This window comes from Mercurialis annua, linkage group LG8, assembly GCF_937616625.2.
Source record: "Mercurialis annua linkage group LG8, ddMerAnnu1.2, whole genome shotgun sequence".
NCBI classification, from domain to species: domain Eukaryota; kingdom Viridiplantae; phylum Streptophyta; class Magnoliopsida; order Malpighiales; family Euphorbiaceae; genus Mercurialis; species Mercurialis annua.
In genome coordinates, this window is record NC_065577.1 from 12,502,279 (window position 1) to 12,516,278 (window position 14,000).

The following is a 14,000-nucleotide window of genomic DNA, read 5'->3' on the forward strand; positions in this document are numbered from 1 at the left end:
GACTTTTAAAGTGGGACGGAGGGAGTATTTTTTTTTGAACTTCTCAAAGTCTTAAAGTTATCCTAATTTGGCTAATTTTGAAAATCTATCTATTTTTCAGAATTTATTAAATTTTTAATGTAATAATTGAATGTGTAATTTTTTTAAAATTTGGAAAGAAGAAAAGCTGATGATTAAGTTGTCATGTGATCTGATTAAGTTATTATTTTATATTTAGCATGCTATGTAAACATAATTAAATTGATTAGGAAAAATGAGTTAGATGTTTAATGAATAGGCTAAATTGGAAAAATTATAAATTTTTAAATTTTTTGAATAGTATTTCAGAAAGTAAAAAATGTTTGGTCTTTCATGCCATTAGACTTTAGATCTAATATTTACACATCTTTTAGTAATACATGAATTTACGTGTTTGTTTGTAAATTCAAATTAGTTAGTGTTCCAAATTTTTTGGAGTTCTAACTGATTGCAACCAAGTTGAGCATATTTATACCTGTACTAGTTTCGCATTACGTGCTATGCACGTGACTCGTAATATAACTCGTCAATGTACATATTCGTAAATTTATTATAATTATATCAATTTTTTATTTATAATTAATATGAAATTAGTTAAGAATTTTTGTAAAAGTAAATATAATATATTTGGTTGTTAATTTTTTTTTCATACTGAATGTATTCTTTTTTTGATTTTATAATAACCATAATTAAATAATTAACTTAATTTTATTAATAATATATTTAAAAATAATAAGATTGAAATTTAAATAATAATATATTGACCAAATACATTATCTTAATTTTGTAGTTCAATCAATCTAAAAGATTTGTATTCCTATTAATTTGGAGATAATTTAGTTATTTTTTACATATTAAAAACTAAATTGGAGATAATTTAGCTACCTAACTAAATTGGAGATAATTTAGCTACCTATTCTAATTAGGACTTTAATTATAATAGTATTAATTAAATAACTAATTAGTTAATGACTATAAAACCTTTATTTAGTAATAAACTGAAAAAGATTATTCAATAAATTTGCCTGTCCCCCCAGTGCTTTTATATATAGTATATATATATAATAAGAATGTCACTAGTATTGCATTTTATGAATAGGTTTTTGTTAACCTTAATTATCCCTTATATTCACTGTAAAGCCGAAAAGCTCGTGTAGTTTGTTTCAGACCATATAAGGCTTTCAATAGCTCGAAGACAGAATTTTATTTGAAATCATCTCCAAAACTTTGTGGTTATTCAACGAATACTTCTTCAGTTAAAATTTTCTTAAGGAAGGTACGTTTGATATTTACTTAAAATATATTTAAAATTTTGAAGCAGGCAAATGCACTAGCTCATGCATTAATATCATCATAAACAATAAAATCATTTACTTTATAAAGTTGAGTTAGATTTTTTAAAAATAATACGGTCAGAGTCGTCAATAGTCGTTTAACTTTTATGAATATTCAAAAGATATTCATTCATCAGTTTTAGCATTAAACTTTTCAAATTGCCTTTTGTTATTATTAAAAAGAACAGAAAATATTAAAATGACCAATGTTAAACTTTTTTTCATATAAAAAAAAGAAAAACTTACTCTTAGGAATGCAACACCTCCAAAACTACTGTCTAGAATTTCCACTTATGCAGGAGATGTAAAGATACAAACGGTAATTTCATGAACAGTGTAGGTGCCAAACTAAAAAATTCCTCAAATTCTATAAGAAACTTTTTTTCATTTTTTTTTAACATTTGCACATTCCAAAATTGATAACATGTTACTTATAATTCATCTTCATTTTAGGAGTTTGCCTCTATATATACTTTCTATGTGGGGAAGCTTAAATCAATTAAAATTTTAGAAATTTATATTTAGAGAAATTTAAATGATGGATCCGTCTCGTCAATTCCTCTTAGTTATTTTTGTAAATTTAATTATAAGTGTTGCTTGTCAACAAAGAATACATTTACTAATACTAGTTGTTTTATTACAACATAAAATACATATCGGATGACGCAATACTATTATTAAATCAATAAATGAATGTACGGGCGGTGCTATTTTCAGAACAAAAATTAATATAGATATAGCAATAGCTTTTATTTTGATAAAACTATTCTTAATTTAATCTAAATTTCTGTCTCATGATAATTTTCTTTATTAAAATAGAAATTTTCATTATATCCATGCCAGTTCTTACTCTAAAAATAGATCGAAACAAATTAATGAAAAAATATTTAATTAGGTTTGAGAAAATTGAATATTAATTTTTGAACAAAGGATCAATTCACCCCCTCAACTTGACACGAAATATCAAAAAAGTAATTTTGGACGCACAAACCAGCAATTTGGCAAAATTGTACAAATCGCACTCTCCCTTGAAGAATGTAACACACTCTTTGATTTTGAAGGACAAAAAGTTTAAAACAGTGCTTAATATTTTTTCATTTTCTAAATTAATGTTTAAAGATTTTTAATTTTCAACTTTTCCCTTACATTTTTAAAACTTAAAAAATCAAATTATTTTTTAAATAAAAATTAAAAGACTTTTATTAACTTTTTTACATTCCGTATTCACCACACCCACTGCGGCGTTGCTCCTCCTCTAGCGAGAAGGAGCAGATCTGTTCAGCTCCTTTTCAGCCTGGCTCTCCGTCTCGTCACTTGAGAAGGAGCGACTTGATCCTTCTCGCTTAAGAAGGAGCAGGTGCTCCATCTCAGGCGAGAGAAGGAGCGTCCTCCTCCGGCGTCCGGTTTCAGGTGGGTAGTGGCGGTGGTGTTCGGTGCCAGCAAGTTTTAATGGCGTTTTCCGGCAATCAGTAGTGGGTGTGGGCGGTGGCAGTGTTTTTTGTTGAAAATAAAAATTAAATTAGTGTTAATCTAAGATTTAATTAACGTTATTAAAATTATTTAGAGTTAATTAGGATTAATTTTTTAATTAGGTAATCCATTCTTCATTTTTTGTGTCAGAAGGGTGAAATTGATATGTTCTGTTAAGTTTCGGGTTATATTGATCCGATTTTGCCAAATTACGGATCTGTTTGATCCAGTTTCGTCCAAAATAACTCATTTGATATTTCGTGGTAAGTTGAATTGGTGAATTGGTCCTTTGTTCGTTCATTAATCTTTAAAGTTCATTAAACCTCATAACAATAGATTTGGAATTAGATCAAAATCATTATTTTCTCTTCGTAATTTGAAAAATCAATGTTATTTTTTTGACATTTTTCACATAACTAGAACTATCTTATAACTTCTATTCAGGTCTAATGATGTTAAAGCTGATTTTTTTTATTTTTTAAAAATTTATCAAAACCTTCTAAAGGTTGTAAATTATTTCCAATTTGGTTAATTTGTTAAATATCTATTTGATTTTCCAAATTTAAAATTAATTTGTCAATATATGTGGCAATATGGCATTTCAATTGACAATTCTTTTCATTTTTTTAATATTACACATTCAATTGCTACATAAACACAATTAAATCAATTTCTAAATAAATATATAAATTTATAACAAATTGAAAAAATAAAGTAAATTTTTAAAAATAAAATATAAAAAGAAATTACATATATACCTAAAATAAAAAGATATTTGAAAATTTTACATTAACACGGAAACTTATAAAAAAAAATACATTGGGTTTTTATCAATTTCATATTTTTACTCTCCGCGTGTAAGAATTTATGATTCTACTCCAAATATAAAACACTTGAGGTCTATATATATATATATATATATATATATAGAGAGAGAGAGAGAGATGAATGATTTGGATCCGCTATTCCGATCATGATTTTCCTACCTCCAGAAAAAAAAATACTTTTATAATTTGACATATCTCTATCTGTGTGTGGGACCGCGTAACACCACCTCCTGGCTCATTTTATTGTTGACACTAAATTAGATACCAGCTGCACCCAAAATCAATTGCTATCTCATTTTTTTTGGTAAAATGTACCTAGAGATATATTAATCACAAAAGACTAATTACAAACTAATATGCAAAACAGCAGAAACAAAACTAATTACATGCTATACCACTTCTGGTATAAGTTCTGAAAGCAAAAAGAGTTGCTCTTCTTAGCAAAAAGCTTCATAAGTATATCCCTCTTAATCAAAGCTTTGATAGCCTCAACATCCACTGGGGTTTTCTCAAACACAATCTTATTCCTTCCTCTCCATATCTGATAGATAGTACAAATAAACGCCAATCTCCTGACCTTAGCAAGCAGGCTCTTGCCTCCAGTTTTTCTAGTGTACCATGACCATTCTCTTCTCCAAGTAACAATGTCTCTATTGATGTCACAAGCATTCATAACAGACTTCAGAACGCCTCTAAGAATACTGCAATCAAAGAACAGATGGGTGACAGTTTCAGACTCCCTATTGCAGAAGACACAAACATCATTATCAATACACCTCCATTTCATCAGCTTGTCCTTCGTTCTCAACCTGTTTTTAAGAGCAAGCTAGGCTATGAAGCTCTGCTTGGGAATATTTCCAGGACCCCAAACTACTTTCCACCAAGGGACTTTAGACTTCTTTTCTCTAAAATGACTCCAAGCAGATTTAATAGAGAAAATGTCAGAAGAGCAAATACTCCAGCTAACTTTATCCTCTCTATTTTCCACAATAACAAAGTTGTCCCTGATATAACTCCACATATCTTCAACTTGGTCATCCATAGGTACATGAAATCTCCAGTTTCCGCTACTCCAGAGGTCTTTAACTTTTGCGTGCTTGGGAATGTCTGCATCATTAAAAGACACACCAAGATACAAGTCCACAATAGCTTTCCCATTGCACCAGGGATCAAACCAGAAAGAGCACTCCCCATCTCCAAGAACATAACTAAAACAGTTTTTAAGATACTGTCTCAAGTTGGTAATGCTACGCCAGTTCCAGCTAGCTATAAGAGGTTTTGTAATGCCCCAAAAACTAAGTTTTTTCAGCTTGTTCTTAATAATCCACAGAGCCCAAAGAGACTCCTTCATGCCCACAAGGTCCCAAATATGTATTATGACAACAACCCTATTCCACAGCCTCATATTCTTAATGCCCAAGGCCCCTTCACTTTTCATATTACAAGTGTCAGACCAGGAAACCAGGTTCCCATATTTATATTCAGCAGATCCTTTCCACAGAAAATTCTTGCAAAGCTTTTCCACTCCTTTCACAACAGCCACAGGAAGAATAAAAATGCTGCTCCAATAGACCTGCATACTGAACAGAACTGCATTGACCAGCTGTAGTCTTCCGGCATAGGTGAGATGTCTAACAGCCCAGTGAGAAATCTTGTTGGTGATTTTAACAATAAGGCCATTACAGTCCTCCTTGGTTAGCCTCTTTGAGATTAAAGGAACACCCAAGTATCTGATGGGGAGAGAGCCTTCACTAAATCCCAAAATACTCAAAATATTAGCCTTCACATTATCATTAACACCTCCAAAATAGACAGAACTCTTATTGATATTCACTTGCAGACCAGAAGCTTCATGGAAGTGATTAAGAACATCTGCTATCTTGGTGACACTTCTGATGTTAGCCTTGCAGAATATAAACAAGTCATCTGCAAAGCTGACATTCTTGATTCTGAGGGACTTACAACCAGAATGATAATCAAAACTACTATCATCAATTAGATCTAAAACTCTGGAGAAGTACTCCATGACAAGCACAAATAATAGAGGGGACATGGGGTCCCCCTGTCTAATACCACAAGCACCTTGAAAAAACCCTTCAGGATTGCCATTAACCATAATAGAATAGGAAGGAGTTCTCACACACTTCATCACCCAGTTAATGAATTTACCAGGAAACTTGAGGCCCATCAACACTTCCTCAATGCAGTCCCAGTTAATAGAATCATAGGCCTTCCTAATATCAATTTTCATAGAACAGTCCCCCTTCTTCTTATCATTATGATAGTTGAAAACTAGTTCATGAGCCAATAAGATATTATCCACTATTCTTCTACCAGGAACAAAAGCAGATTGGGACATACTCACTAAATACTTCAAACACTGGCTTAATCTAGCAGAAATGATCTTAGTAATACACTTATATAACACATTACAACAAGAAATTGGTCTAAAATCATTGAGGTTTTCTGCATTGTCAATCTTAGGAACGATAGAGATAATAGTGGAGTTAAGTTGCTTTAAAAGAAATCCAGAGTCAAAAAATTCCTTAATGGCATCACTCACATCATTTCCTATGACACTCCAACTCTTTTTAAAGAATAAGCTACCATACCCATCCGCCCCAGGGGCTTTATCATTACTAATACTGAAAAGGGCATCCTTGATCTCCTTATCAGAAATGGCATTACAAAGCATAACACTATCTGCCTCAGAAATACAACAGCCACTAGCAATAATGTTCTGGTTCACACTGATGGTTCTAGGTTTAAAGACCCCAAACATCTTTTTATAGTAGTCAACAATACTATTTGTAATTTCCTTTTGATCTGTGATGACTGTATTATTAACAATAATATGATTGATCCTATTACTAGAATTCCTTTATTTAAGGGACTTATGGAAAAAACTGGTATTGCAATCACCCAGTTCAATCCATTGGACTCTAGATTTCTGCCTAAAGAAATTCTCCTCCCACTTGAGCAATTTCTTCAAATGAATCACAATAGCTTTCTCCTCTTCAATAAGACAAGCATTAAGAGGATCATTCTGTATATAGTTCTGAACATTATGAAGCAATTGCCTAGTTTCCTCAACTTTACCAGAAATGTTGCTAAATTTAGAGCTATTAAGTTTCCTAAGATCATACTTCAGCATCTTAAGTTTTTTAACAACTCTATACATCTTGAAACCATCAACATTTTTATCCCAACCAACTCTCACAATGTCTAAAAAGTCATCACAATCAGCCCACATGTTAAAGAACCTAAACGGTTTAAGGCTAGGAGTTCTATTCTCATTGAAAATAACAATAATAGGGGCATGATCAGAAATACCTGGATTAAGAACTTTTGCTTCAGAAGTATCATAGACATTTAGCCAGGCTTCATTGATCAAGGCTCTATCAAGCTTCCTCCACACTCTACTATCAGCAGACTGATTATTCGTCCAGGTGAAAAGGTTGCCACTCCATTTCAATTCTAACAGGTTGGCTTCATCCACACAGTCTTGGAAATCATCACAAGCTGAGAAGTTAGCCATATTCCCACCACATCTCTCATTATTTTTTAAAATAGCATTAAAATCACCAAGCATTATCCAAGGATCATTATTACTTCTAGAGATAGATTTAATATCATCCCACAAGGTCTTCCTATTCACATTGTCATTAGCACCATAGATGAAACTGCATAAAAAATTCTTCTCACCAGCCACCACTCTGCAATGAATCATTTGATTACTACTCTTAAGATTAGTAATAGTAATCTTCTCCTCCCTGAACATCACCCAGATTCTGCCCAACTCACAAAAATCATAATTATTGATTAACTACCACCCATTCAAATTGAGACCACTCCAAACTTTATCTATATTCACCTTTCTCACCCTGGTTTCTACAATAGCAATAAGAGATAACTGGTTCTTCAAAATCCAGTTCTTAATCTCATATTGCTTGGAGGGGTCATTAAGACCCGTAATATTCCATACACCAATCATTTGCCCCTTTCAGGGGGTATGTTTGCCTTATTCTGCCTATTGTCTCCAATAACACCAATCCTCACCCCAATCTGCCGATCAATCTGAGGTAGCTGATTACTACTGGAAACAGCAGTAACATTTTGATTAGGAACTTTCCCCTTACCTTTCACATTAGCCAGAGACTTGGCTTTCATAGCTTCCCCTGCACTCAGGTTCTTACTCTTTTGGACTTCAGGTATACTACTACTAGGTGTCTTCTCAGGCATTCTATTAACTTCCACTGCTTTTTCCACACTCTTCTCAATAACTTTTTCAATATCAGCTGTTTCCACAGTTTTAGGGATCCATTTCCTTTGTATAGTTTTATCCTCCTTGCAATTAGAAATATTATGCCCTAGAATTTTGTATTTTGAACAAGCTTGAGGCCTCCACTCATAAACAATTTTTTGCACAAATTGAATTCCTGTCTCATCCTCCAAAGTCACCTCTGAAGGGAAGTCCCCAAAAACTCCCATTTCCACCAACACACGGGCATAAAAATCTGGACAGATTATTGGTACATTGATCTGTGAACATAGGTCTTCCACATAAACTAGCCATTCTTCCCAGCATACCAGGAGCCCAGAATTCCCATGGTAAGTCAGGAAATTGGATCCAGATAGGAACCTTCTGCATCTCATGTGAACATAGGTCTTCCACATAAACTAGCCATTCTTCCCAGCATACCAGGAGCCCAGAATTCCCATGGTAAGTCAGGAAATTGGATCCAGATAGGAACCTTCTGCATCTCATCCACTTTGAACTTCATACGCTTCTGCCATTCTTTTAGAACAACTGGCCTCTGATCAAAGAACACAGGACCATCATGTAGAGCTTGCAAGTTCCCCTCATCACTATCAAAATGAAGTAAGAACATCTTCGCATTAATTTGAATCACCTCAACAAGCCCCAAATTCCTCCATCTATTCATTAGAAACCCTTGAAATCTGAAAAATCTCGGTTTAGTACCTATAACAGAGCATACCAGAGCATATTTCCATTTCTCTTCCTCATCTTCAACTTCTGTGGAATGGAACTTAACCACTTTATTCCCGTTACTAATCAAAGGAGGATGATACTGTAATCTAGCACCATTAGTTTGGACTCTATTGGATCCAAAAAGAGATCTCCAAGACTTCTCCTCCACCTTAGGGTTCTCTTCCTCCTCTCTTATCTCCTCCTTGGTGTTTGAGTTCCTCCCTCCATTATTCTTAAGACTCTTCTCACTAACCACCGATTAAACACTCTCAACATCATCTCTACCAGCATCTGGCTCCTTCACCACTGATTCAGATCTACTCAAGACTAATAGATCTACCACATTCTCTACATTCTGTATATCCGCACCAAGATTGTTCTCCAATAGATCCACACCATCATCGTTTTTCCTACTTAATTCAGCTTCCTCAATCGCTTCCTTCTCAAGAACCTCTTCGACAATCTGAAATTTCAACTTCGAAATCTGCTTAGGTGTAGAGTAACTAGTTTTCTTAGGTTTCCTTCCCATTTCGAGATACAGCGTAGATTAGCAGAGCTTATCGCGCGCCGAGAGAAAAACCTGAGAGAGAACCATTAGCAAAAGAAACTTAGGAGTTACATCCTTCCGTATTAACCACACGCGCGCCATTCGGTCGGTCGGCCCAGCCTGGTCTGGGTGGTTCGGTTCGGCTAGCACTTTAGTGTTTGGATACAAAAGTATTAATATTTTTTTATTCAATTCTTTTGTAACTATTTTGACTCTCTGATTTTACCTCCCCGCGTTTTTGACTGTTGCTGTTTTCTCTCATTAATCAGAAAACGTTTTATGTATTAATTATTTACACAACAGCAATATTTTCTTAGCCTATAAATACTGGCTTCATTTTTTATTTGAGAATACACAGAAATACAGAGCAATACAACTAAAGTGTTTTAGAGCTGATTTCACAGTGCAGTGTAATCAGTATTTCCGACTGTTTTATCCTAGGGATGCCGCGGTTGATAGTCAGCTTTGCACCACCGAGCTGTGCCGCGAAACGTCTAAAAGAGAGCGACCTAGTCCGCGACTCTGCCTCATCGTATTCAGTTCATTTTACAGCAATTGTTCCAACAATTTTTAGACGTGTCCCTTTACAATTGCTGCCATGAATACCGATGAGGTTGCTGCCTACGGTTCTTCTACTGCTGATGCTAACAAACCATTCCGGTTTGAAGGCTTGCATTTCAAAAGGTAGAAATAGAAGACTTAATTTTTCCTAACCATCACGAAGGTGGTTTCTGTTTTGACAATGGCAATGCCTGTTGTTGATGAAACTGCCGAGGAAGAAGAAAAGGAAAAGCGGAACGGTGAACTTCAACAGTGGATGACTGATGATTACTTGTGAAAGAATTTTATTCTCAATGCACTAAGTGATTATCTCTATGATTACTACAATGATGGAAAGACTACAAAGGAAACTTGGGAGGCGCTGCAAAAGAAATATGATACCGAGGAGGCGAGGACTAAAAATATACAGTCAGCCGCTACCTCAAATATCAAATGAGTGATGAAAAATCTGTCGAAGCGCAATCCCATGAATTGCAAAAAATAGCTCATGAGATCATCTCCGAAGGTATGGTTCTTGATGAACAATTTCAAGTTGCTGTTTTAATTGACAAATTACCTCCTTCGTGGAGGGACTTTAAGAATTCTCTCAGGCACAAAACAAAAGAGTTCTCGCCGGAAAGTTTGATCACTAATCTTAAAGGATGTGATGCACACTCCTATGATGAGGAAGAATTTGGTGTCTGGATATCTTCTCAACAAAGCTGGATTTTTTTAAACCACTGGAGGAGATATGTACACCATTACTAGAAATGGTATTTTTGTGGGAAAGGGCTATGCTTGTGAGGGTATGTTTAAACTGAATGTTGAAATTATTAATAAAGATGTTGTTTCTGTTTACATGGTTTGTGATGTTAATATTTGGCACGCTAGACTCTGTCATGTAAATAAAAGAATAATTAACAACATGAGTACCCTAGGATTAATTCCTAAAATGAACCAAACTGAGTTTGAAAAAATGTGAATTTTGTAGTCAAGCTAAGATAACAAAAAACTCACATAAATCAGTAGTTAGAGAATCTGAACCTTTAAATTTAATACATTTTGATATATGTGAACTTGATTGTACCTTGACCAGAAATGGTAAAAGATATTTTATAACGTTTATTGACGATTGTTCTGATTTTACACAAGTGTATTTGATGAAAAATAAAAGTGATGCGCTTGACATGTTCAATTTATTTGTTATAGAAATTGAAAATCAATTCAATAAGAAAATCAAAAGATTTCGCAGTGACAGAGGTACTGAATATGAATCTAGCTTGTTTATAGAATTCTATAACTCACATGGTATTGTGCATGAAAGAACAACTCCTTATTCTCCTGAAATGAACGGTAAAGCCGAAAGAAAAAATAAAAGACTTACAGAAGCAGTAGTGTCTATTTTATTGAATTCTGGAGCTGCTTCTTATTGGTGGGGTGAAATTTTGTTGACTGTATGTTATGTACTCAACAGAGTCCCTAAATCGAATAATAAGATTTCACCTTATGAGGTCCTAAAGAAAAGACAACCAAATTTGTCTTATTTGAGAACTTGGGGATGCTTAGCCTATGTTCAGATTCCTGATCCGAAACGAATAAAATTAGCTAGTAGAGCCTATGAATGTGTTTTCATTGGGTATGCAGTCAATAGTAAAGCATATGGATTTTTTGACTTGACTGCACGAGTTATTATTGAATAAGTAGATGCTGAATTTTATGAACATAAATTTCCTTTTAAATTAGGAAATAGTGGGGGCGAGTCATCTAGTAATGTTCCCGTGGTCAGGAATAATGAGATTACTGATAATACAGAACCAGAAATCAGAAGAAGTAAAAGAGCTAGAGTTTCGAAAGATTTTGGAACTGATTTCCATGTCTATTCTTTAGAGGAGGATCCTACGAACCTCCAGAAAGCTCTAACTTCTTTAGATTCTGATTTATGGCAAGAAGCCATCAATGATGAGATGGATTCACTAGAGTCCAATAAGACATGACATTTGACTGATCTGTCTCCCGGTTGCAAAACCATAGGTTGTAAATGGATCTTAAAAAAGAAACTGAAACCTGATGGCACAGTAGACAAATACAAAGCTCAACTTGTAGCCAAAGGTTATAGACAACGTGAAAACGTTGATTTCTTTGATACCTATTCACCTGTTACTAGAATAACATCCATTAGAGTGTTGATTTTGATCGCTGCTCTATATTATTTGGTTGTACACCAAATGGATGTTAAGACTGCCTTTTTAAATGGTGAATTGGAGGAAGAAATCTACATGGACCAACCTGAAGGTTTTGTGATACATGGTCAGGAACAGAAGGTGTGCAAGTTAGACAAATCTTTGTATGGTCTAAAACAAGCACCTAAGCAATGGCATGAGAAATTTGATAATCTTGTCATCTTAAATGGTTTTAAAGTGAATGAAAGTGACAAATGTATTTACTACAAATCTGAAAAGGAACTTTGTACTTTCATATGTCTCTATGTCGATGACTTGTTGATCTTTGGATCAAATATTCATGTTGTGAATGCTGTAAAATCAATGTTGAGTGCCAACTTTGATATGAAAGATCTAGGTGAAGCGAATGTCATTCTTGGCATAAAGATAACTAGATCTGAAGAAGGAATTTCTTTAGATTAATCTCACTATGTTGAGAAGATTCTTAAGAAATACAATTACTTTGACTGTAAACCTGCGTGTACACCATATGATCCAAGTGTAAAATTATTCAAGAACACTGGTGATAGTGTACGACAGTCTGACTATGCGAGCATCATTGGCAGCCTTCGATATGCTACTGATTGTACTAGACCCGACATTGCATATGTCGTTGGATTACTATGTAGGTTTACTAGTAGACCAAGTATTGAGCATTGGCATGCTATTGAAAGGATAATGAGATACCTTAAAAGAACCATAAATCTTGGTTTACATTATCAGAAGAATCCCGCTGTACTTGAAGGATACAGCGATGCAGATTGGAATACTTTGTCCGATGATTCCAAAGCTACGAGCGGCTATATTTCTAGTATAGCCGGAGGAGCTGTTTCTTGGTTTTCAAAGAAACAGACGATTCTGGCTCAATCTACGATGGAGTCAAAACTGATAGCACTAGCCGCTGCTAGTGAAGAAGCAGGATGGCTAAGAAGTCTGCTAGCTGAGATTCCTTTATGGGAAAGACCAATACCAGCTGTGTTGATCCATTGCGATAGTACCGCGGCTATTGCAAAAATTGAGAACCGTTATTATAATGGTAAGAAACGACAGATACGTCGTAAGCACAGCACTGCTAGAGAATTTATCTCAACAGGGGCTGTTAGAGTGGATCATGTACGCACTGATGATAACTTAGCAAATCCTTTGACGAAAGGATTAGCTAGAGAGAAAGTCCATAAAACTTCAAAAGGAATGGGACTAATGCCTATACAATGAATCATTCATAATGGTAACCCGACCTAACTGACTGGAGATCCCAAGAAATAGGTTCAATGGGTAATAACAAGTTATGAATGAATATGAGCCAGAACATGCAATGTTAATGCATGATTCCTGAAGCAAGTAAAGGATGAGTTAATAGAATCTCTTAATGAAGTCTATACTCCATATGGAGTGGAGTACCTAGCTATAGGAGTACTCTTGATAGCTTCACCTTTGTGAATAGTGGGGCCGCTTCCTATGAAATTTGAGGCAAAATTTCTAGAGCGTTCACTAAACTGGGATAGACGTGCAGGGCCATAAATGCACGGGCTTTAGAAAAACACTTATGAAAAGAACGTGCGTGGTTTGATGTACGAGATAGAGTTCAAGACTACGAGTCACTCTTGTTAAATCAGAATCTTACTCACTACGCAAAGGTTAAAATCGAAAGATACCTTTGTTTATGCACAATCTTATTGATACATAAATCGCTCGAAAAACTATTTTGAAAATTCAAAATGGGGGATTGTTGGAAAGTTATTGAATTTAAAAATTAAAAGAAAAAGTGCCTTGTAACTTGAATGAGAAGATAGAGAGTTTTGTGGTTTTCCCACATTGCTTAGGAGAACTCAATACATTGGGTTTATAAGTTTGGTTTTTCTTATATGGGTTTGGGCCCCAAGGGGTACCCAATTTTGTGAACGGGGTAGGAGTTACATCCTTCCGTATTAACCACACGCGCGCCATTCGGTCGGTCGGCCCAGCCTGGTCTGGGTGGTTCGGTTCGGCTAGCACTTTATTTTTTGGATACAAAAGTATTAATATTTTTTTATTCAATTCTTTTGTAACTGT

The 14,000-nt window shown here is 34.6% G+C and overlaps 1 protein-coding gene across 1 annotated transcript; it reads right to left on the reverse strand.

Annotated features, from left to right (window-relative positions):
• Positions 1 to 4,031: 4,031 nt before the first annotated feature.
• LOC126661645 (uncharacterized) lies at positions 4,032 to 4,436 on the reverse strand. Its single transcript, XM_050355497.1, has one exon. The coding sequence runs from the start codon at positions 4,434 to 4,436 to the stop codon at positions 4,032 to 4,034; it is 405 nt and encodes a 134-aa protein (XP_050211454.1).
• Between the last annotated feature and the right edge of the window lie 9,564 nt (positions 4,437 to 14,000).